Source organism: Hylaeus anthracinus, unplaced genomic scaffold (assembly GCF_026225885.1).
Source record: "Hylaeus anthracinus isolate JK02 unplaced genomic scaffold, UHH_iyHylAnth1.0_haploid 11982, whole genome shotgun sequence".
Classification (NCBI taxonomy): domain Eukaryota; kingdom Metazoa; phylum Arthropoda; class Insecta; order Hymenoptera; family Colletidae; genus Hylaeus; species Hylaeus anthracinus.
In genome coordinates this window covers 1246444-1270444 of record NW_026534330.1, presented here as the reverse complement: position 1 = coordinate 1270444, position 24001 = coordinate 1246444, and the positions used below count along the sequence as shown (strand labels likewise).

General features: G+C 43.5%; 1 protein-coding gene across 1 annotated transcript; it reads right to left on the bottom strand.

The window, feature by feature from the left end:
• Window positions 1–6677: 6677 nt before the first annotated feature.
• Window positions 6678–23810, bottom strand: LOC128885810 (insulin-like peptide receptor). Its single transcript, XM_054140110.1, has 8 exons — window positions 23668–23810; window positions 22065–22201; window positions 13060–14066; window positions 12106–12532; window positions 11333–11486; window positions 10944–11121; window positions 10701–10866; window positions 6678–10579 (listed from the first exon to the last, which is right to left on the bottom strand). The coding sequence occupies exons 3-8, from the start codon at window positions 13329–13331 to the stop codon at window positions 7532–7534; spliced, it is 4245 nt and encodes a 1414-aa protein (XP_053996085.1). The 5' UTR covers window positions 13332–14066; window positions 22065–22201; window positions 23668–23810; the 3' UTR covers window positions 6678–7531.
• Window positions 23811–24001: the final 191 nt, after the last annotated feature.

The window sequence follows — 24001 nt, the reverse complement described above, 5'->3', positions numbered from 1 at the left end:
TATATATGGTCGCTTCGCTTGACGCAGCGGTAAGAGAAAACATGACGCACCGTTGGGATAACATCGGTTTTTAATTTTCAATCTATCGCGTCGACCATGGCGTTGAACAAAAGAACGAGGCCAAAAAAGCAGGAACGAAATAATACAAAGTATAAAGTAGAAACTCTTCGATATCGCTGACTCTTACTAGTGCCACCGTTGATCTTTCGACAAAGCCTAGTCGCTAAAACTCGTATCTTACAGAATGTAAACGCTTCACGCGTGCGCGTCTATCTTTCGCTACAGAAATTTAACGACGAGTGAACGAAACAACGTTCCCTGTGTACAAAGTATTCTTCCGTACTTTCGATTCCACGAGATCAGACTTCACACAATCTTTATGCTCGCACACGGTTCGCATTTTCTCCAGGGTAAATGACAACTTAACTTATTACAGGTTAGAGGTAGAGTCCTACTCCGTCATCGAACGTTGCCGGGTCGCATTCGCTACGAACTTTCAACTTTGTCGTTTTTCGCTAATTGTGAAAATAATTTCTAGCGATATCTGTACTATTGGGACTGGCCATTCAGAATTGATATTACGTAGTTTCCCGTACGCAACTCCTAATCCGTCGATATACTACTCGATTTGCTCGATTGTGAAACCTCACAACCGTTAACAATTCTAATTACTTTAGTTTTTCGTATACAAAGTTTTCAACGTTTTTCACGTGTCGCTACGCCGCCCTAGCTTTCACAAACGAAAAGGCTGAACCCAATGATGGTAACGAAAAATCAATCAACGTTCCCGATGTTTTATAGAGCGTTGTCGTTTCGATACAAGATGCGATTGCATCGCGCGAGTGCCACGACCGCGCAACGGATAACGGCGTATGACTGTGCATAAATACTAAACTAATTCGCTATTCGTAGTCTCTGTCTTGGAAGACACGGTATGGCAGGATTTTTTGATTAGGAATAACGTTTCTTAGGGAAAGGTCTGAATTTTGGTTTTTTTTTTTCGCCACGTTTTACGAGATTGTTATAATTTTGGAATCATCGTCAAACATGAAAGCTACGTTCGTATTAGAATTTGAAAAAAAACACCGAAAAACTAAGAGCAATCGTTTCGAGGATAGGATTCGCTTAACCATTCGAGGATCAACGATAAACTGTGGATGCAAATGAGAACGCAAAGCACGAGTGTTTGATGGAAAAGATTACGGTAATCTATAAGACGACTGCCTAAAAGTTTTGCAACACTCTCTGTTATCGAGAACAATTATTTCACGTAGAGTTTGTGTTAAAGAAAGTGATTCAATGAGAGAGAGAGAGAGAGAGAGAGAGAGAGAGAGAAGTTTCAGATTCCTCGGAGGACATCATGGCCTCGTATCCCTCGTTTAATCCGTTAACACATTTTCTAACGAAAGTACCGATGGAAATGCACGTTGCGTTGCCGTGAAAACGCGAACAACAGTCATGCGCGCGAAAATCTAACAAAATCAACGAAAACGACGCGAGGCTGAGAATGGTCCTTCGATTTGCGAGATTCTCTTGTTTTTCGAACGACACACACGCTTCCAATGATCGCGAGCAATTGTATCCGAGAGACTCTTGGGACGATCGGTGTTGTTTTTGTCCGGCGAAATTGTTCATAGAAATGAGGCGTTGTCGGTGATCCTTTTCTCGCATTTTTCTTTCCTCTCGTTTGCTTTTAACGTTTAGACCGAACCAAGACAAACAACTTATCCTCTACTCGACGAACGACGCGAATCCGTCGGTTCGCAAACGTGGAACAACGTTCTACACCGACGCTGACGACCAAAACAAACTTAAAGTCTACTCGAGGCTTATCATTAAATAAAATAATTATCGGATTAATGAAAAGAAACGAATGCGAATACCTGTGCAGGATCCTAAGATGTCGGAATCATTCGGCATAGTGCGTTACGCGACGTATAACGCTTTTAAAGAATTTACGCGAACGCGACGTACAAGATTTCTTATCAATACTCAGGGTGACAAGGAGTCGTATAAAATATAGGATTACACATCTCCGGTTTTGTTTGCGCATTAAGAATTCGAGGTGGAAGTTTCATCGGCTTTGCTTTAAACGATCCTGAGTGAGGTGAAGGAGTCTTGCGATCAGATCGTACGATAAAAAATACACGCTTTATCGACCCCAAATTAACGCTAACACTTTCCTTTATCGATTATTTACCGCGAATAATTTGCTGCTTTAATGCCAAGATTTTCTTAACTACCTATCCAGTTCGTGCGTAATCCAGGTAGGAAACGAAACGATCGTTAAAGATAAACTTAAAATAGAAATAGGATCGTGTCGAACAAAGATTAAATATGTATAAATTACAAGATCCGGACTCCATCGACTACCTATTAATCTTGGCTGAATTAAACTATTCCAAGTACTTTCGGAGTTGCAGTTACCGAGTTCTTGAATCACGCACTTCTCCAAAATACCGCATTTACTATATTTTAAGATACGCGTCGGATGCAGTCGCGAAAAATATACGTATATGCAATTGCGAATTGCGCATCCGAAGTAATTAATTCGGCAAATATATTAGAAGAAAATATCAAAGGAAACAAGAGATATGCCTAATTTAAAACTAAGTCTTCAAAGTCAGTCTATAGAAATTCTGTTTTACGCGACGTGCGCGTTCTTTGTGCGACATACGCACCTTATATATTATTTTGTGTAGTACCGTAACTAGAACGATTGCCAACGGAATCGGCGCGGCACCGCGCTCGAAACAAACGAACATGTGTAAATATCGTACAGAGAAAGGAAAACTGCGCCGAGAAAGATGGAAAAAGAAAAACCACGCGAAATTACACTAAATAAAATAGAGTGGTGGTGCGTAATGCGATTATCGATAAAGGAAACACGTTTCATTAGCCATTGTTGAGATGCCATTTTGAAAGCGTTTGTGTTTTGTCGATTCGCAATCAATTTCTCGTAAGTAACGCGGAAGAGTTTATTCTTACCAGCTAATTACTTAAGCAATTAAGATGCTATACAAGTAGCAAGTCGTAGCAAGCAAAGTTACGTATCGATGACTTTTGATCAATTACGCTATCGTAATCGATAACGATGTTCTCCGCGAAAAAAAATCGGGGGTTCTGTAATTAAATGAAACTTCATTGGCCGCCGACGGCCACTTCTCCCACCACGAATTATGCGAAAATGGAGCCGTAACACGAGCGAAAATCGTAGCGGGAGAACGGGCTATCCAATGGTCTCGAGCAGCCAATTGGTTTTGTCCCGACTACAGCAGGTTTTCGCTTGCTGCTGCCAGAATAATTTAAGCTTGGTCGTTCACCCTGTAAACCTCTACGAAATCTATATTTACAAGAGAATCAAATACGTGCATATATATATATATATATTAATGTATCGCGATTGGACCACTTATTTATCGTTTACTGTTTACCGTTAACGAATTGGTACAAGTACATCCGTGTATATGTACAGTATACAACATATGTACAAGTTACGGTCTGCGGATTAGTTTAGCTAAACGGGCTTTAAATAAAACTTAGTTGCGTGATTTGGTGAGTGAGCGAACAAGGGGCGGGCGCCTTCTAGTTACGGCACTGACAACGTCTATCAACTAAAAACTTTTCCCTTGATGCGTTTCATCCCAATTACACGCGCGACTCGGCTCTTCTTCGTTCGGGAGAAACGCGCAGGGAACGAATTTCCTGCCTTCAGGCACTAGGCGACAACAATAAATACTAATCGATTACCCAGACAGAACGCGATACGCGCGACCAATTTTTTCACCTCGTTGACCCGATACTGGTTCCTGTATCACTTAATATCGTAATTCATCTTGCCGCGCTTATGTTTATTTCGATCAACGCGTACGGACTCTTCTTGTCGTCTGAATTCTTATTATTTACACAATTTACCTTCTATTATTGCAACAGTAAAAAATATTCGTATTTACTTTTTATCAAAGCTCGCGGAAGATACGTTAATGCCCATTAGAGTATTTTGATTTCAAGAATATTATACTTCCCAGTCTCTCTTCTCTGTGCTTTCGCACAAATAACGAAATTCGATCTTTCTTTAAAACGAACAAATTATATGTATATACATACATACATACATACATACATACACGTACACGTAAAGTGTACGTGCTGCTCGATATGAACACCAAAGGAAAACAGATTTATACAAACAATTTTTTTTCTCCAATGAAATAGACTGAAATAATGTTAATCGTGTACGCGTCAGATATACAATTAGATCTGGCAAAATACGCGATACGACGCACGGAAGGATAATTTCTCTGTTTAAAAAATTAATAAAAATGGAAAATAATATTTTTCCAACCATTTACTTTTTCCGAACGGAATGATCATCGTTGCGATTTACCACACATTTTGAGACACTTTGTATATTACACCGTCGATACCGTACAATATAGAACACGTATTTTCGTTATTGGTCTATCATCCATATAGTTATAAAAATTTCTATGAATTATATTTGCACAGTATCGGACCAACATACTTCCAGTACTACTTAACTCTCGATGTTCCGTCTGGGTAGGTATCGTAATTTCAACAATATTAACGCTATTTATTCTGTAATATGTACAACGTGTGCGATGCCGAACATCGCGAGAGTTTGTTAAAGATTCTCTTGCACACGATATGAACTTTACTGAAGATTGCGGAACCTGAACACCACTGAATATACGAAACTTTTCCTACATACAAAAACTCGGATTCGAACGATAAATTGCTGATACGCGAGTACGTTGTGTGTAACGCAAGTTTCACACTATCAGATATAGAGCTAATTCGTCGCAATAATTGTTTGGTCGTGTCGCAAATTTCAGTAAAATCGAGCAAAGTGTCGAATAATATTACACAGAACGAGAGGGTAAAGACCAAATAGTTGATAAATAGGTTCATCGTCAAGGCTAAAAAATTCGATAATCAATAAAATCCTCGCAACTTACAATTGCTTCTCCGTGGTCGCTAATTTTCTAGAATTGTCCACGAGATACATAAACGCTAAGACTAAAATTTCACGCGTAATCTCATCACTCTCCTCGCAATATTATAGACCGTGGTATCGAACATATTCTCGCAATAATATGAATTTTTCGCGTTACCGTAATATTTTATAATACCTCCGACTGTTTACTATACACGCGTTTTAATTTAATTACCAAGTTACTTTTTTTTTCCCGCCAAGTATTTTCAATTACCTGCCTGTACCGACATAGAAAACTGATTTAATAAAATATGCCGTGTATCAACGCGAGTCAGACTTTCGATTACGTGGACTATTACCCTATTTTACTTTTACCTTCTCAATCATTCTTATCGATATTAAAGTATCTAAATAAAGTATGGTAGAAAACCAGTGATGCTCTATCGAAACAGTGTTAAATTAAAGGAACTTCTAGACATACTCGATAAACAGACAATAATAATTAACAATATTATAATATTTACTCGTACAAACGTAAACGCTACTTAAATATCTCGTTTCGTTTGTCCCGGATAATCGATCCAAATAATCGAAAGCTTTTGAAATACCCTACAGCAGATGATAAAAGATCACAAGAAGTGATGTGAAATTTTCGTATTCTCGCATTGGCCCTGATGATTTTAGTTCGATTTTTCCCTCGTTCATAGAACAACGAGAAATCGACTAACGCCTCGGAAAAGAGGAAGGATTCATCGTTTACTTCGCGGCGAATCGATACAACCCTTCTCTTCTCTTCGACTATACCGTATATCCCTGTATATTCCCAGTCCCCGACGCGACGATCGATCAAGACGATAAATACGGCCAGTACCGAAAAATACTTATCCGGCTATCCGTTACAATATAAAATAGAGACATTCTTCTCTTTTGTCTCCTAGATTCCCTCTGCTTAACTGTTAGCTTACTTTGTATACTTATTGCAAAGATTGTTGGCATGCTTATTGCAAGTTTACCTACAAGATACCCGCACGAGCGGACACTATACGACCTGTTAACGAAACACGCTGCTGATCAATTGCGAATTTTTCACACCCGAGGTGTACAGCTCGTGCGATCGGTATACATGTAACAAGGAACTCTGATGTGTATGGATTCTCGTATAGTTGAACGTGCAAGTTCTGGCTTTCCACCAGTCTGGAACTGTCGACTCCTGCTCGAACATATTTATCGATAGAATACACGGAAATTGTTAAACTTGTTCTCGAATTGATTTTAGGTGAAAAGACTCGTAAAGTCACCTTCCATTCGATTCGATGTAAGAACTGTTCCTATTTCGATCGATCTACGCGAATATCTTGTGAAATTTCTAGCGATGCTAAAACATGGTTCGAACGTATGCGTGTATGTTGAAAGAGTTTCAGAAATATGTCAGATAGGACATAGATATGTATATGTAAACTACGACGAGTTGAAATTAAGCAACGAAGCACGACAATACACGATTTCGATCGATCGTTTTCCCGAAATAGTCAGGAAAAGCGAAGTAAAGTACTCAACGAACATTTTCTCTGTTCTCTTCGAAAACTGTACATAGCGAATTATTATTATTATTATTACTCGATACTACGTTCTCTGTACATTTATGGAAATATTTTTCGAGGTGCATATCGTTTCGTTTAACAATTAATTTTATTCCCCCCTTTCTATAGTTTCTTACGTTCCCCGTACCTTAGTTAAATAATTAAATATTCGATAATATACGTCACTTGTAAAAGAAATAACTCAAAGTATCGAACTTGGCGTTGTGGACAGCGCCTAAGTACGAACTTAACAGACAAAAAAAAAAAAGAAGAAGAAGAAACAAACAAAAAAGAAGTTATCCACAAACGCGTTCGTTTATCCACAACCAACGTTTTCTACGTTTCTACGTTCAACGATCATCGAATAATAAAGAATTGATTCTATATGGTTGCACAACGTAGCAAACGATTCTACGACGACGCAATTTCGTTATAATTAATCAGTTCTTTGCGCGATAGGAGGGTACAGCTATTAAACGCGTGGCTCTACGGTCCGAGAATGGTTACTCTAGATAAGTATATCCACACGAAAGGATAATGGTAAAAGTTACCCTTCCAAGGAATGAACGGTTCGTAGACTTGCATGGCTGAAGAGCTTAAGAGCTTTTGGTTGCGCTTTAGGAAACACTCTTTGCGTCTGAATGGTCCGTCGCGTCGCACAACGCGCGACACGCAAACGCTTTTGGTTAGGCTCGCGAATAATTCGAGTGGAACGTATACGCTCGGATACAAGAAACGATAAAATCTGTTTAGTGGCTCGTCAGCATCAAAGTTCTATTCGTCGACGAGCTCCGAGAGACGATTCGCGGACGTCGCGCCAACGACGATGGAACACGTCAAATAAGCCGCGTTCGTGTGTTCCATCGTCCATCTGGTACTCGTTGGTTCAATCGCGATATTGCCCTGAGTATCGTTTGTACATTGTATCTACAAGTTTGTGACTGTGAAGGTCTCGTAGAACACACGCCAGGAATTAGGTACGCGGTGACCGATCTCATCGATCGAGAGGTACGTTCTCCAGATTAGATACATTACCAAAATGTTGGAAACCATTTTTGAAGATACGACCTCTACTGGTGCCAGCTTTCGTTTGATCGAGAAGCGTCACGTTGTCCTCGAACTCCTTTACCCACCTGGCAGTCTCGTTCCCCCAATGGAATCTAATAGGCGCGGCGGGATGATACGGCTTCTTAATACCCGAGTTGCGACTTTCCACACCCTCCACGGAGTGATAGAACGATTTCTCGCAAAAGTCTTGGCTCAGAAACGGCTCCAACTCGGCCACGATCTCCATGAACGTGGGACGATCACTGGGCCGCCATTTGAAACACTTCTCCATGATTTTTTGGATATTTCCAGGATAACTGCGCGGTATATTCAGAGTCCCTTTGTGCAGTACGTGAGTGAGTACTTCCTCGTTCGACAAGCCTTGATAAGGCATCTCGGCGAGAGTCAGAATTTCGTAGAGAACCACGCCGAAGGACCAGACATCCGAGTCGGAAGTAAACACACCGTCCGAGAGATTCTCGGGTGCCATCCACCTTATAGGCAAAAGTCCTTTTCTACCTATTTTGTAGTAGTCGGTCTCGTAAATGTCCCTTGCCATGCCAAAGTCACCGATCTTGCAGACGAGATTCTTCGAAATCATACAGTTCCTCGCGGCTAAGTCTCGATGAACATACTTCTTCGACTCCAAGTAGGCCATGCCATCCGCGATCTCCGCCGCCATTCTCATTATCCTACACGAGTCTGGTACAAGATGAGTGTCACGAATGCGACGCAGATACGTCTTTAAATCTCCGTTCTCCATCAACTCCATGATTACGAACGGAGGATTCTCTACGGACACGACCCCTAGAAGCTTGATGATGTGATAAGTCGAAAAGTTTTTCATTACCGATGCCTCGTTCAGAAACTCGTTCTTTTCTCGCTGACTAGCCGTCTTTGAGATGGTCTTTATAGCCACGGGTGTGGTCTTGTCAAAGTATCCGCGATACACCATACCGAAGTTACCCAGACCGAGTTCCTCCAGAATCTCGACGTTCTCTCTGGGCACTTCCCACTCGTCGATCACATACTTGGTCTCTATATAATCCGGATTTACGTTGGCTATCAGTCTTTCTTGCTTCTTCTTCTTGTGCTCGTTCCTCAAGAATAGGAACATCACAACCAAGATTACGGAGAGAACGCCGAGAGTCAACACGGAGATCAAAGTGATGGGAGCGGTATTCGAGCCGCCTAAGGTGAAGTAAACCAGATCCGAGAAGGCACCGTCTCCAGCTAACGACGTCGAACGCATCCGTAAACTGTACTTGCCTGGACTCAAGTTCTTGATGAAATAGTTGTTGAACTTTTCGCGGCGACCCGTGTGCGGTATGCACTCTGTGCTTTTCTTCGCATCCCTCACCTCCAAGTTTGTGTACTCTATAGTGTACGAAACCGTGAGCGCGTTAGGATTCTTCACCAAGTCCCACGTTACTTCGACTATGGTGTTATTCGTTACGCGAACTTTCACGTTGCAGACATCGTCCGCGTGCTCTCGTTTCTTCGTTCTGGTGCTCGCGTACTCTATCGACGAACACATTTGCGTGTCGTCTATCTTTATACCACACGCGGCCACGTTGACGATATATCGCGAATAGTGACGCAAGTTCTTGATCACGAACGAATTGTTTCGGTTGCTCACGTTGTAAGCAAGGATGACTTCGTCTCCGAAGTTTGCAAGCGACTTGGAGTTGTCGGTTTCAGATGTGTCCCCCGGTTGAGAAGAGGATGACAGATTGTTTGCCAGCTCGTAAAACTTGTCCATGGAATTGTAGCTATTGTAGACGCAATGGTCCTTCCAACCAGGCGATATATAGCTGATGGTTGTATTTTGATGACAGAATATCTCGAATTTGTTCGACGTGAACAAGTTGGCCCTCGCGTTTTTCGCACAACAAGAGGCAGCGTTCAAAACCGGCGTTTTAATAGTTACTTGCGGCACTACCCGTTCGATCTCGAACTCGTTCTCCAACGTGTCGTTGCAGTAATCCCGCGAGGATATCAAATCTTCCTCTTCGGGTATTATGGTTCTGGAGACCATGTAATATCCTATCGGGCCGTTGGGGTATATCGGAGGTTGCCACTTGACTAATATCTCGGTGTCGCTTAGCGGAATCGATATCACGTTTATCGGAGGCGATGGTATGGCGCTTTTCGTTCGAAAGAAAATAATTTCTGATTGACCCACGGGGTTTACGAAGGAGCCTGTGCTCCTGGCCATGAAGGTCTTCACGTAGACTCCGTACCTGGTGTACGGCTTTAAATTCATGATGTGTTTAGAAACGGTGGAGCTTCGCTTTGGAATATCGACGTCGACTATTTGCCAGGTGTTGTTACCGCCGCAGGCGTTTGCCTCGTAGCTGATATTTTCGTTCTCCGTTTCGACATAGTTCAACAGATAGCTGAGCAGCTGCTGGCCCTCTGGTGGTTTGTAACTGTCCCAGACCAAGTCCGCGTAATCCGCTCCAAGATATTTCACAGTGATGTTTATGTTGACGATGTTGCACGCTACCTTCTCACCGTTCGATTCCGGTTGCACTTCCAGATCCGAGAAGTTCAGGTTCACCATTTTGCTCAACTGTATGATCTTGGAGAGGCACAACTTTGGATTGTAGTGAAAGAACAATTTGCCTCTCTCGATTTCGATCTTCTGCTCCGGCGGGAACAGATTCGACAGATTTGGATTATCGAGAATAGCCAAGCTCGCATTGTTCGTATCGACGTTTTCACCCTTGATGATCCTGAGCTTTTTTAAAAAACTTAACGACGTGATGGGAAACGAGTGAGTGACTTTCAAATAGTCGGTGATTTCTTCGATTAGGCCGAATGCTTCGGTCAGTTCGTTCATTATGTTTGGGTTTCCGTTTCGAATCTGGAACTCCAGAGCACCTTTCACCACGGTTATGCCACGGAAGCTTTGAGCGTCCGAGATGTGCCGTATCAGAGCACCGTGGCCGACCTTCCGGCAGTGATTTTCGCAAAGTCGACACGTGGTTTTCTGTAACCGTGTGAAAATTTGTATTGCCGCGGGATTCGAAATGTTGATCGAAAAATAATTCCACGTTAACGCATGCAAAACAACTTTCGAATAGCTAATCGATCGATTTAAATTTACATACATTTTCCGCGTCGAGTGCGTCCTCGTATCCCTCGGGACACTGAATCATACAGGTTCCATTGAACGGTCGCCAAAATTGTCCCTCCTCCAGGAGGTGTAACCTTCTCAAACGATTAATTTGTACGCACTCGTCCTTCGTGACGCAGCGTCTCGAAAGATAGGCGTTTCTGCGGATAAGATTGTGGTTTTACTCGCAACAATGATGCCAGACTCGAAAGAGTTTGGGTCTGGCGATATCACTCACAGATGACTAGGACACTTGTCGACGCATCTCCCTTCGTGCCGATAGTGTTTGCAAACGAAGCATTCGTTCTCCGAAGGTCCGTGACACTCCCCGAGACACTGATCGTGACACTTTGGCATTTCTATCCTTTGACAGTGATGGGCAGTCCAGCAGAAACCCTCTGGACAATGAGAACATCCTGAAACCAAAAAACGGATGATCGAACTTGGAACTACGTTATGCACATTCTCGGGGTCGAAATCTTCGAAATTGTGAGTTTTCAAAAAAAAAAAAAAAAAAAAAAAACGAAAGAATCGTTCAAAAGGTCCAATGTTGATCGCAGAGTTGGCCGTTTTTTAAATGTTTTTTTTAAAATATCAACAAAAAATACGACAAAAGAGGAACCATACCAGGACAAGAAACTTCTTCCCCGTTGTCCTTGATAACATTCTCGCCCGCCGAAACGATGACTGTCCAATTGATGGTATCGGTATAGCACAGAGCTGGATTCTTTTCGATGCGAACGCTGCCTCTGGAGATTTCCGTGAGCTTCTTCAGTCCAATCTGCAAAAAGAATTCGTAACCATGATTCAAGCGCAATATTGGCAGCCAGAGGTCGAACGGCCGGTTAATTCGATTGACTAATTAACGTCACTTGACCCGCGGGGTTAACTGGCTACGCCGAGCAAATTAGAACGGAGTATCGAAGCCAGTTCTCGTCTCGGCTTGCTCGCCGTGGGAATGATCGGTGAAATGAACGTTTCGTGACGCAAATCAAGTAACGCGTCGCGTCGCGTCGGCCCATTATAACGATCGATCCCCACCGGCAATCTTTACTCTTTTTCACCAAAACCTTTTGCAACCGGTCTGCTAACGCGAACGAATCGCGGTTGATAACCAAAGAAACAATACTCCCGCAAAAATGTTACGGCAATATTTGCTGCTATAAGCGAATGTTGATCCACCATTTATTTTGTGAACCAACACGTTGGGCGCGCCAACAGAAGTGAATCACGGGTCGACGAAGCGACGCACCGTGTCAGATATATTGTTTCGTTTAAGAGAGGTTTGATACTCGGCTCGATCAAATATTTGCTCCGCAAACAGAACTTTTAATCCGCGTTTACCTTTATAGCCGGCCGCCATGGAAATTCGTTGTCGATACATCATCGGACGGACTTACCTCTTGCAGATTCTGCATCTCGTACAACATGAACGCGTAATCGGTGAGCAGGACGTTTCCTCTGATCACCTCGAGATTCGGGAACAAGTGGACGAGACTCTTTAGGCCGTTTACGCGGTACAGCAATAGGTAGCCGGTGATCTCCCTTAGTTCGGGAAAATGTATGTTCTGAAAATCAGCCTCGGTGCTGTCCTCGATCAGGACGATCTGCAGGAAACCCTCTATCACGCGGCAGTTCTTCATGATCGCGAAGTACGCCACGCTATTTCTAATATCTAAGCTGTGACAGATACCGTCTCCGATCATCATGGATTTCAACTTTAATTTTTGCTTCTCACGGGCTACGCTCGTTGACTTCGCGATCGGTTTGGAGAGATTCGACAGTTGGCCGGGTTGCTGGTTCAATTTCGTCTTGACATCCGTTGATCTGTCGCGACAATTAATCAATTTTTTCGTGTTTACTTTGGCAACGAATTTATTTTCTAACATTTTAGGGCCGAACAATGCCCGTAGAAATTGATGGTATCAGCTATTACCGAGGAAGGTCCAAGTTTAGTTTATCCTTCTCTCGTGTTACCATTTTCTTGACCTTATCGGTGCCAAGATTCAACGGCTTCGCACGCGCTGACCGCGGAAATCCCGTAGTTACGTTTGTTAAGCATATTTCGCCGGACGCTCCAAGGCCTTCACCGTATCCAGTGCACAGTGTACTGATTACTTGACGAGATATTCCCCAATGAAAAGCATCGGGGGATGATACAGAACAAAAACTTGTTTCAACATTTCCTCGTATAAAAGGTTGACAAGTTTGCCAGATCTCGTCAAGTATTCATTTTTTAAGAGCCTCTTTCCGATAATTTTATACAATACGATTCGATTCTTATCTACGATATGTATATAACCTACTCTTTGGGAACCGAGTCATTATCGATACGATTAATTATACCACAATACCTGGAAGCATCGATCGCCCTGTTGCTCCTGTGAGAAACGATTTGATTGTAAAACTCGGAATCGTCGGCAATGTCGATCGAGTCTTGTTCGCGGTAACCTTGCTCGCGTAGATCGCCGTTCTCTCTGTCCGCGTAATCGAGGTCGTATTTGTCCTTAGCGGTTCTCTCGCGATAATTCCCTGTCATCTTCGACCACCTCTTCTCCTGGCAGCACGCCAGGCGCGCCGCGACGCAGAGGAATACGATCAGCAGCGACCACCACCTCATCCTCATCTCCTTGTCTCATCGACACTGTACTATTGACGAGGCTATCGTCAAACCTTCCTAAATTATCCCACCCTCTGATTCTTCCACCTCCGCACACTTCTCCCAATTAATCGGTCGACAATCGATCGTTGTCGTCGCGGCTGTTTGTACGTGCAAAGGAGACTATTACGAATCTCGAGTGGCTCGATTACCGACTCGATGATCGGCAACGCAGTCGCCGTCGTTCCTCTCGTTCAACGATTTATCGGCTCTACTCCTCTACTTCCCGTTGAAACAATCTCGCCAAGAATCGGGACTCTGTTTTCTCAAGCTCGCCGATTCTTCGCAAAGATTTCAACTTTCTACTTGGCGCGAACGATCAAGAACGATCAACTGTTGCAGCTGCTTGGTTAATGGCTCCTCGTCGACCTCGTTACAAACCTTTACGTTTCATGCTCCCTTCCTCATCTCGCATAGACCACGATGATCTTCGATCGCTTCTTACGGGAATCAAATCGCGTTTCCGAACGCCGGGTGTTGATCCGAAATTCGAACGACACCTCGGATCTTGGAAAGATTCGCGTCGAGGGATTCCCGGGTTACGAGAATCCCGTACACCCGCGAACCAATTTGCTTTCTAGCAAAGTCTTTTTAGAAAGCTCAAGGCACCGATGATCACATCGCGACTTCGTTCAGAAGAGCTTTCTGTCGAAGATGAAGAACTTCCTGGCCCTCATGGTTTCATCGTTGAGATGCAGTCACCTGCAATCAATCCAACGCCACACGTGGCAACGTTACAGGCAGATTGGTAACATTCTTTAACAATAAATCTCCGCGCGATCATCGTAGCCGTCGTCAGAGACATGGAACTAACTGACCACTTAACCCATTAAATTCCACCGTCCCATTTATAGATAGCGCGATACGTTTTGTCTTAGAATGCGTGCAGGAACCATCGGAATCCCAAAAGACTCGCTCAAATCGCTTAAATCGCCATGTTGTTTCTTATATTTCTTTTTTCGATGTCTACTCGGACGCGTATACTTGCAAACGGAACGCATACAAAGTTAACCTACTTAACAACCTACACACTAGTCCCAGATCTTTCGTTTTTCAACATCTCTCTCGCTACGTAGCTCTATCCTCGATTCCGTACGATGTACAGGGGTGACCCTATTTCTATCTATAAATGAACTCGACGATATTTGAAATAACAACCTTTATTGGTCAAGTTTATGCAAACACGTTCTTCTTTTCTCATTACATGGATTCGGAGTTCGAGTTGATTAAATATCGGGTGAAACGGATGTCGGATACGACGTTTAGTAATCTTAAACGAAAAGATCGCGCCTAGTCTGCGAGGCCAATGCGTGACAAGGCAAGTTCTGCTTACTTTTCGATACAATTTTAATTGAAATTATACTTGTTCTTTACGAACGTTTCTTCGATGTTCCATTATATGTATATAGGTAAACGTTCGGTAATCGAGGAAATCGATTTCCTTGTTTTTAAACGAGTCTCGACGCTCACGAATGAGTTCCGACAACATTCGCATTCAGCGACGGCGATCGCTTCGAAAACCAGCCTGTGGACATTGCTTAATAGATCAAGGACGATCTTTCCATTTCGTCCAACTAATTACGTCGTTTGCCGACTGACGCCGTTCCACTCGGACATCTTAATTCGTCGTATAAATATCCGGATAACGATCGAGGAAAGTGGCTTCTAGAATCTTCTGATTAAAAGGTTAGAGATACCCGCGGAAAAGGTCTAAAGATTGCGCTGCGCGCACGTGGGAAGGGTGAGCGTTAGAGCACAAGTTTTATGAATGAAAGAGTTCGAGAGAGAAGTTGGTGATTCGACGTGGTCGAGCAATGATTGGTAACGGTCGTTGGATGATCGACCTTCCGTTGATCGCGAATCGTTAAACTCTTGAAAAGTGTTTACCAGAAAGATTACTCGTGACTATGTTTACTTTCTACTTGGAGATACAAATTCGTACAAAGTCGAACTTATTTGTCTACCAATTAAAAGTTCGAGTTGCTCACGCTCTGATAAATCCTACAACGAAAAGTGTCTCTCGTTTGACTTCGAAACACGTTTCATATCTCTGGCGTTTTTCGGAATGCGAAAAATTGTCCAAGGCAAAAGTTGAACAGCTCAAGGGGAAAAATATGACGAAAGAACAAATTATTTTCTCAAACTTGATTAAACAGCGAAACGCATGCAGATAGTTGCAGTCGTTTTATGGTTCATTTATCTTTATGTGACAAGTATAATTACGTTGCACCAGCGGCAGCAAACAAGTTTTTGCGCGAACCCTAAGGGTTTCGGGTCTCGCTGATATTCACCACAAATATATATTACGTATATGTATATATTAAATCTGAAATCGCGATACAGCTCAGCAATATTTTTCCACAGCAAGAAAAGGCACGAAATTCATTGCTTCGATGGAACATTAGCCATACGTTTTGACTCGATTTATGGATACTGATTTCTTACCGCTTTTTAAAAGATTTAAACGTGTCTTTTCATTCGGCAGAAAAAGGTACGCGAAAGGTTGTTTTATTTTCTACATTTATTCGGGAACGATTAACGAACCCTCGATAAAGGAAAAATAAAATCACGATAAATATGTCACGTGGAATGGCTCGCTTCGTTCTCTCCGTTAGGGCTCGATAATCAAGGGTACTCGGTGGATTTCAACGAGAAGAAATAACGAACAGACGGAGATGGTGGTATATCGGGAAAACGAATATTTCTCGCTCGTTGTTTCGTTTATTAATTGACTCGAAAACAAACAAAATTAACCCAATGAAACGATCGAATGAAAAACGTTTTTCGGTAATGCAAACAACGTTCGAGTCGAAAACGAACTTGGTTGAATCGATAACTTTATATCGGCATAGAATTTGCGGAACGGTATCGTTCAACGAGCTTTGAATTTTTCTGAAAAACTCGCTCGCACAGGAGAAGATGTAAAATCAGCCGGCCAAACTGACACGATTCCGCCCATTCATAACTTGACGCGACACCGATAACGAGCTGATAAACGACAGATTGGCTCGTGCCCGAGCCCTTGTTTCTTATCGCCCACTCCCTCCAGAAATTCCAGACGATGCACGAGCAACGCAACGTGGGTAGTTTGTTTACTTCAAAAGAAGCGTTTCGAATGGTCTGCCCCTCGAAGAAACTTCGGTTCTAGGGTTCGTTCGGTAAAGTGTGCAAATCTTGTCCAGGAAACAAGAGAAACAAAGCAGAGAATCGAGTCTCCTTTATCGACCTAGAATAATAATCCGAGCAGGGGATTTAAGATAAAGTGAGCAAACTGTACGAGAATAATTCAACCCGATTCTCTTCCTAATCGTGACAGTTCGATTCGCGTGCCCCGCGTAAAAAGGTAACATCGATCGATTGCCTCCACGATATTACAAGTTAATTAGTGAAGAGAGACAACTCGGCGCGCAACGGTGCTCGAGTACCTATTTGTTTATAGAAAATAATATGCTACTCGCTGGAATCCGGTGAGTTACGGGCACCGTACACCCTATACCTGTGTTCACCTGAAAGATTGTATCTATTAGTAACATTATTTCACCTAACGGTCTGCAACTTACGCTTAGTCGTGCATTCTGAAAGAAATCAACTGGTCACGCAACTCTGTTCCCCTCACTGTGATTAGAAATGTCTGGTTTTCAATACTTATCATTCGCAAGAAAATCAGCGATAAGCGACTAAGAGTCCTGCGTAGTAATTTATACGGAATGTTTGCTTTATTTTTACTCGAATTTGTTCAACGTGAAATATAAAAATCGTACGGTTTAAATCGTTGCTTTTCTTGAGCAAATAACAGCTCGAGAACTGTTTATTTCTCGTTCGTCATTCGAATTGTTTTCTAGATAGGAATCTAGATAGGAATTCGCTATGCGAGGTAGCGAGCTCGAACTTTTCAAAGGAACAAAATTTGGTTTTAACGCAACACACATTCCACGCACCAAGTATAAGTACGTACGTATTATATGTACGTGTAGCGAGGAAAATGCGCTCGTATAAGCGCGCATCATCGTGTTCGCACGTAACACATTTCCGGTCTCGTATCGACGCAACACGATAAAGAATATTTACGAATCCGTGACATTCGTGACGCGTAGTCGCAGCGGCACCGATTTGTCATTCAACGACTTTCCATTGTCGTTGAAGGTGGAGGAAATGGTACTCGGCCGAAGCAAAGACCGAACCATCGAGGTTAGCAAAACGTTTGAAGGAACGTAGTCAACAGTTGACTCACGAGCGACGCGTTATGTTAAGCGGACCATAATTAGATGGACATGACGTTGTAACCTCGTGCCGAAACTTTCCAGCCCGAGAACCCATTTCGAGGCGAGGTGTTGATATTCGTTCTTGCAAATGATTTCCGTATATAAAGTAATTCACCGCGTTGTACACTTGAGTATATGATTTCAAACGTAAATCAAAATTCCGCACAAGTGATACAGTTGGAATCGAACGATCTAGCATAAAAGTAAGCTAAGTCACGGTCGATATCATTCTTCTAGCGAGAAAAATGCTCGACTATGGCCACGTAACCCACGACGTACCGGTGACTACCACCGCGTAACAGAAATACTTGCCACGTAACAACGTATGTAATTGGTTTACTCGTAATTATAGCTTAACGTGACCGTACGATACGTGCGATAATTTGTTATCGTACGAATGTTTGAAATTACAGCGTGCGTATCTCTCTAAAGTGAACATCGGAAGCAATAAAAATCAAGATTTGTATCAGTGTTAAAAAAAAAAATGGATTTAAACGACCCGATTGTCTACCGATCTACCACACGATCGCCACGTGTTACTCGAGAGACACGAGTTCACTGTTTTTCACGCGCGTCGTTTCTCGTTCAATTTTCGTTCTTCCTTAGCCCTTTGAGGAATAGCAAATAAGGCACGTGATGCAAGCGATCGACGCGGGCTGACGCAATGATGCAATTTTCGGCTCTGTCGTTTGCCTCTCCTCGTGCGTGCGGGCTCGTGTCACAATAACGCAAATGAGATTTCCCTGCCATCGACATTGGTCCGTTTTCGGTCTCGTAAGCCATGTTGCGTACGCATATAAATATAATATACTTCATGCTTTGAGAAATGATCCACTGTTATACATCCTTGCGTTCGCTTTTGGTCTCACATTTGCAAAGAATGTTCCGACTCAAACTTTTACTATTCCAAGTTCTTTGGGAACAAAGTTGCCGATCCCCGCGATAAACGATTTCGAAGCTTCGAGTCCACGAGGCATCGAACCAAGCAATTTTCACGACAAACATGCCACGAGTAACGAACCGAGCAGCCCTGCTCCAAAGGTGGCCCCGCACAAAGATTTCGAATACGAGGTGCATCTACATAACCGGAATGCTGATTTGAGTGATCATCCAGCGCACAATAGGAGGCCAGTTAAATGCTCGCGTGAGGGGTTAATGACTTTGAAAATTACTCGTATCCGAAGGCCCAATGAAGAGGCCGGATGTCCGATTCGAGCATCCCTCCCTCTCGTCGATACAAATCGTTACGAAATCTTCTTGGTCTGCAAGCGTGGCGCGGGCAACTCGATCCCCGCAAATCGATCGATGCGATCTATTTTCAAGTGTCGAGGACGCTGCTCCAAGACACCCCGACGACTTAACCTGTTTATCGCGACGCAATCATGTATGTATATGTACATTTTCAAAGCTAACGAATGTCGTCGACAGCCTCGCAAATAACGATACCCAATCGATTCGAACTCGTGGAAAGGCAAACGTTTCATAACGAGGCAGCAACAAACTGCAACTATGTAAGGTCGACTACAAGATTCTTGCAATCTAAAGAGAAAGTCACCAGTTCCAGCACCAATCGCGACACCTGCCCGAAAGATAAGGCTTTTCGATTGGTACCGGGGTTGATGGTCGTTCTTTTCGACCAGCAAGAATCATCGTGGTCGATGGTATACCGTGAAACATTCATTTGTCTCTGCTCCACAGGAAAATCACCAACGATGGCTCTTCGTCAGAGATCCTTTTGCTTCCGCTTCTCCTTCGCGCGAACACTAGTGTCTTTCCCCTGAATTGGAAACGAATTAATACTCCCCGATGTATAAAGTACTACAGTAGGAAGAAAATCGATTGGACCCCGAAGACCACCGAGGATCTACCATCCCGCCATATGGCAAGTTGCCATAATGTAAAAGTAGGGATTCATACCTGACACCCGAAGGAGGTATACATATAATTCGCGACGCGCGTCAAGGAATCCTTATCTTCCATCGACACGAAATATTTCCTCACAATCGGTTAACATTTCTAGAGCGGTCAAATGTACATTTCTTTAGCGATGTTGAATCCTCGGTAGAACACGACTTACAATTAGAAGCGTCCAATGATTACGGAACTCTTTCATACTTCCGCTACCGTGATAATCCGTGATAAGTCGTGGCAAAAAAAGTAAAGCGAAACTGGAAAAACAGCATCGTTGCATTCGCGATAAGGTTATCGCGGCAAGGTATCCGTTACGCGGTCTACAAGCGGTGGGCTGATTTTTACAAATCGGCTCGCGTTACATAAACGCGGCAACCTGCTATGCCATAGTTGCCATTAGTCGAAAGATGCTAGATTTCGCGCCTATTGTCTTCATTCGAGATCCCGATCATTTTACCGACAGAGTCGTTTTACATAGTCCGCCCAAAGGCGGATTCACACTGTCTGCTAAAACATTTTTCCAAGTCACGACTTTGTACAGTTACATAAGTCGCATCTTTGCGATTATAACGCACGCTCGATAAACGAACGGTTCCGATCGAGTCTTAACAATTTCAAACGAATCGTTCACATCTATAAGGAAAGAAAACGATAAGGAGACACGTGCGTAAAAACGAACCTTAATTAACAGTGCGTATGAAAGTCGTTGCGAAACCTATCGGAGAACGTTTCATCGGGCTAGATAGTGCGAGTCCACCTTAACAAAATCATCTTCCGTGAGCACGCTACAGGTAGACCACGCGATAACCAATGAGGATCATAACAGTGGCGGAACGCGACTAGAAAAGCCCCGGAAGCTTTATTACTTCCGTTTCGGGATCATGCCTAAGTTTCTCGCGATCGTTATCGCATTCCGGGATGCTAGACTCGTGACTGTTGCTTCCAGTGTGTTCGCGACAACGTTATATTTTTAGACCGCAATCGATTACGTTCAACCAAGATAATGATGGCGATCGAGTGTAACGACGAAGAGAGCCAATTGCCGCGTACCCGGCTTTTTTCCCTATTTGCTATCCGAAATACACGACGGCAAAAAGCTGCCCCGAATATGCGACACGACGTTTGCCAAATGGGCGAGTCACCTCTTTTTATTTCGGTTACGCAACGTTTTTCCAAACGTTTACGTTCGCCGAAATTTTCACGCTTTTCTCTCGAAGCCTGCGACATGGCCTCTCGCTTTCTGCTTATACTATATTCTGCGTAATCTAACTTGACGCTTAGGTCTAATATTTGCGAGACGCGAAACTGGGGCACTTGATTCATAGGCATAACGTATCGCAGTGGTTAATAAAATTGTTTACGTATAACAGATCCAGGTTCCAAAGCGTAAACAGTGTTGGCGTTCCTACAGAGAGAACGCGTTGGTTTCCTTTTCCGATAATCGGTAGTTTGGATAATCGACGTATTACTGTATTGTATCGATACAAGCACGATGCAACGAACATCATTCGCGATATCATTTGTGCCAATTTCAGCGTCTATATTAATAATAACGCATGGATAAAATTAACGAATCATCGCACAGCCTACAGCTTTCGTGTTCGAGTAACCAAAAATTGATGTCAATTTTTTCTTGATATCGAGGATATATATATATAGAGAGAGAGAGAGGGAGAGAGAGAGAACACGTTGCATTAGAACGAGGTAATTATTTGCGTTCAATCGCTTCCTAGTAATCAAATGTCACGGCAATGTTTCTACGCACGTGGCAGATAGCATCACGGCTATGCGTGAATTCCTCTCCGCGAGCGAGAATTCTGTCGGTAGCAAAGTAGACAAAACATAGTTGAAGCGATACGCAAAAGAAGCGTTACAAAGTCAACGCCGAACATTTCCTTGCTAGCATGCGATAGAAGATATGTATATTTTTCGCGTAGGCACGAAACAACATTCTTCTAGCCGAGCCAACAATAACTATGTAAATTGTAAAACACAAGGGGAATATTGTGAAACTGTAACGTATTCTAGACGAATCGTCAAACTCGTGGCATTGCACAAGCAAAACTTAACAAACTTTCTTTTTTATTGAGGCGAATACCGGTATTGTTCGTATCGTGATATTCCGCTCGTTTATTATTATCGCTAGCCTAATACATGCGGCGTTAACTTTAGCTTCATACGTTGTACAGATTGTATATTATACTGTTTAAAGTATGATGAAATAATTCGAAACAACCCATAATATTCTCCTGCGTCGTTTACGCGCTATTTTCGACAAAATAATCGTCCACTAATTCGACTATTTTTGCACCGTATATTTCGCGAGTTTGCAAAGTTTACGCTAAAGTGATAACTAATTGGCTTTTTCAAGAAATTTCCTGACGCGATATTAACTTTATCTGTACACACATATCCGTCGACCTATGGAATTTTAAAAGCACGGTTGCTTATTGCGCGCAATTATCGCAGTAAGCGCGTTTGAAATCGGTTCTAGAACGTGTTCAAACTTTGACGCGCAAATACTTACGTGTCTCATAGGTACGTAGTACATTCCAACCTGCGAAGTGGATTCGAGCCGCGATGATGACACGTCGATAACACAATCACTACTCGAGCACCACTGCCGTGTCCCACATTACTCGGCATGCCGATAGTCCAAAATCACTGCGTAAATGAAACAAGCAAAGAAAACGAAAAACGTTATAGATCACGAGGCCAGACTCGGTATGGTCGATGTGGTCATAGCCGACGATTACAAAACACGCAACACACTAATTCTGTTTTTCTCCGTCGCTTAGCCGGAACGTTTTCAAGGCTTCACAGCCCGGGCATTTCACAAGATACGCAAGCAAGCAAGCAAGCAAGCAAGCAAGCAAGCAAGCAAGCAAGCAACTCGTGGTCTCCCGACGCGCACGAAATTCCGTCCTTTTCCTCAACTTCGCTCGAGGGATTATTTAGGACAAAGAGTTTACGAGCGCGCGCGCTCCAACGCGTGTTCGGCGGACACGATGATTCGCGTTGTTCCGACGCGCAGTTAATGCCGTAAATACATGAAAAAAGGAAAGAATCCCCGACGTGTTATTGCCTATGAGCGGACCACGCGTCGTTTATTTACCTTGTACGTCAGCTTCGAACAGGTTGTTAGATACGCGCGATGCGATGGAATCCTAGTTTCCGGGAAAACCGACGGTATACGTTTATCGTAACGCGTTTCGAGGAACATTGGCGAATTTTTCGTTACGCGGAGAAACGACGGGTCAACGAGAAACAAGACGAGCCGCCACATGTCCGCTACACGCAACTCGAGCTAGCAATGTACCTGTTCGCGCGCCTCGAGAGTATCTTTTCATACACGACCCACGATATTTACACGGGCGACACGTTTCGAGACGTGTAACGTGTAACGCGGCGATACTAGACATTCGGTGGCGAGAAACTTGTAATTGACGCGAATGGTAAGAAAACTCGAGCGACGCGACGGAGAGGAAGGGTAAAAGAGAAAGGGTGGTCACGCGTGAAATTTCGTGCGATCTCGAGCAATCAGAGCATTTCTCGATATGTATACCGAAAGGATAGACAGCGTTGACAGCTCGGAGAAAAACAGAACGAGAAAAGGGAAGACACGTGCAAGAAACAAAAGACGAACACGGGTTTCGTAAGAGCAACAAGAAACGCTAGAGACAACTATAATTGCGCAATGCACGGCAACAGCAACGACAACGACAACGACGACGAAAGAGTTTCTTGCGTCGCCATTATCGAGAGGCAAGAAAAAGAAGGGTTGGATCGAGAAGGAGGGAGAAAAGAGCGAGAGCGTGAGCGTGAGCGAGAACACAAGAGACAAAGAGAGCTAGCTGCCCGCGTCCCGTATTGCGTAGTAAGCGCTTGAATGGATTACGTCACGCGCCAGAGGCAGCAAGAGGGTAAAAGCGTCGTGTCAGACACGTTCCTGCCAGGGCGTTTGTTTATTGCATTGATCGCAACACGTTTTACATCAGGGACTTCGTCCTCGACCTCGGCCGTTTGTTTTCCGGTCACCGACGGCCGACGGGCTATGCCGTGAGAAACAAACACACGCACTACCGCCACCATATGAAACTTTATACGCTCGTATGCGCAGCATCGTTTACCGTTTGCGCGTATTCGTGCGATAGGATGCCGTTTTCCAACGTTTCTCGTGCACCTTCGTCATGCTGGGGAACGATCGATCGTCAAGACACGGGTATTCTCTGCCATGTCCTCCCATTATCGGTCGAGAAAACTTGGTTTACAAGGAAAACCCTCTCCCGCGTCGTTCCCCACGTGTTTTCGCGATCAAACAAGAGTCGCTCGGCGTCTTTATTCTATCTTTTTTCCCTCTCTCTTCGCTCGTCGCCTTTTCCGTCTCCCTCGTTCCCATTCCGTCGCTCTTTCTTTTTCTCTCTCTGTCTCCACGCTCCGCCGTCGGCTCAAGTGTCCTCTCCT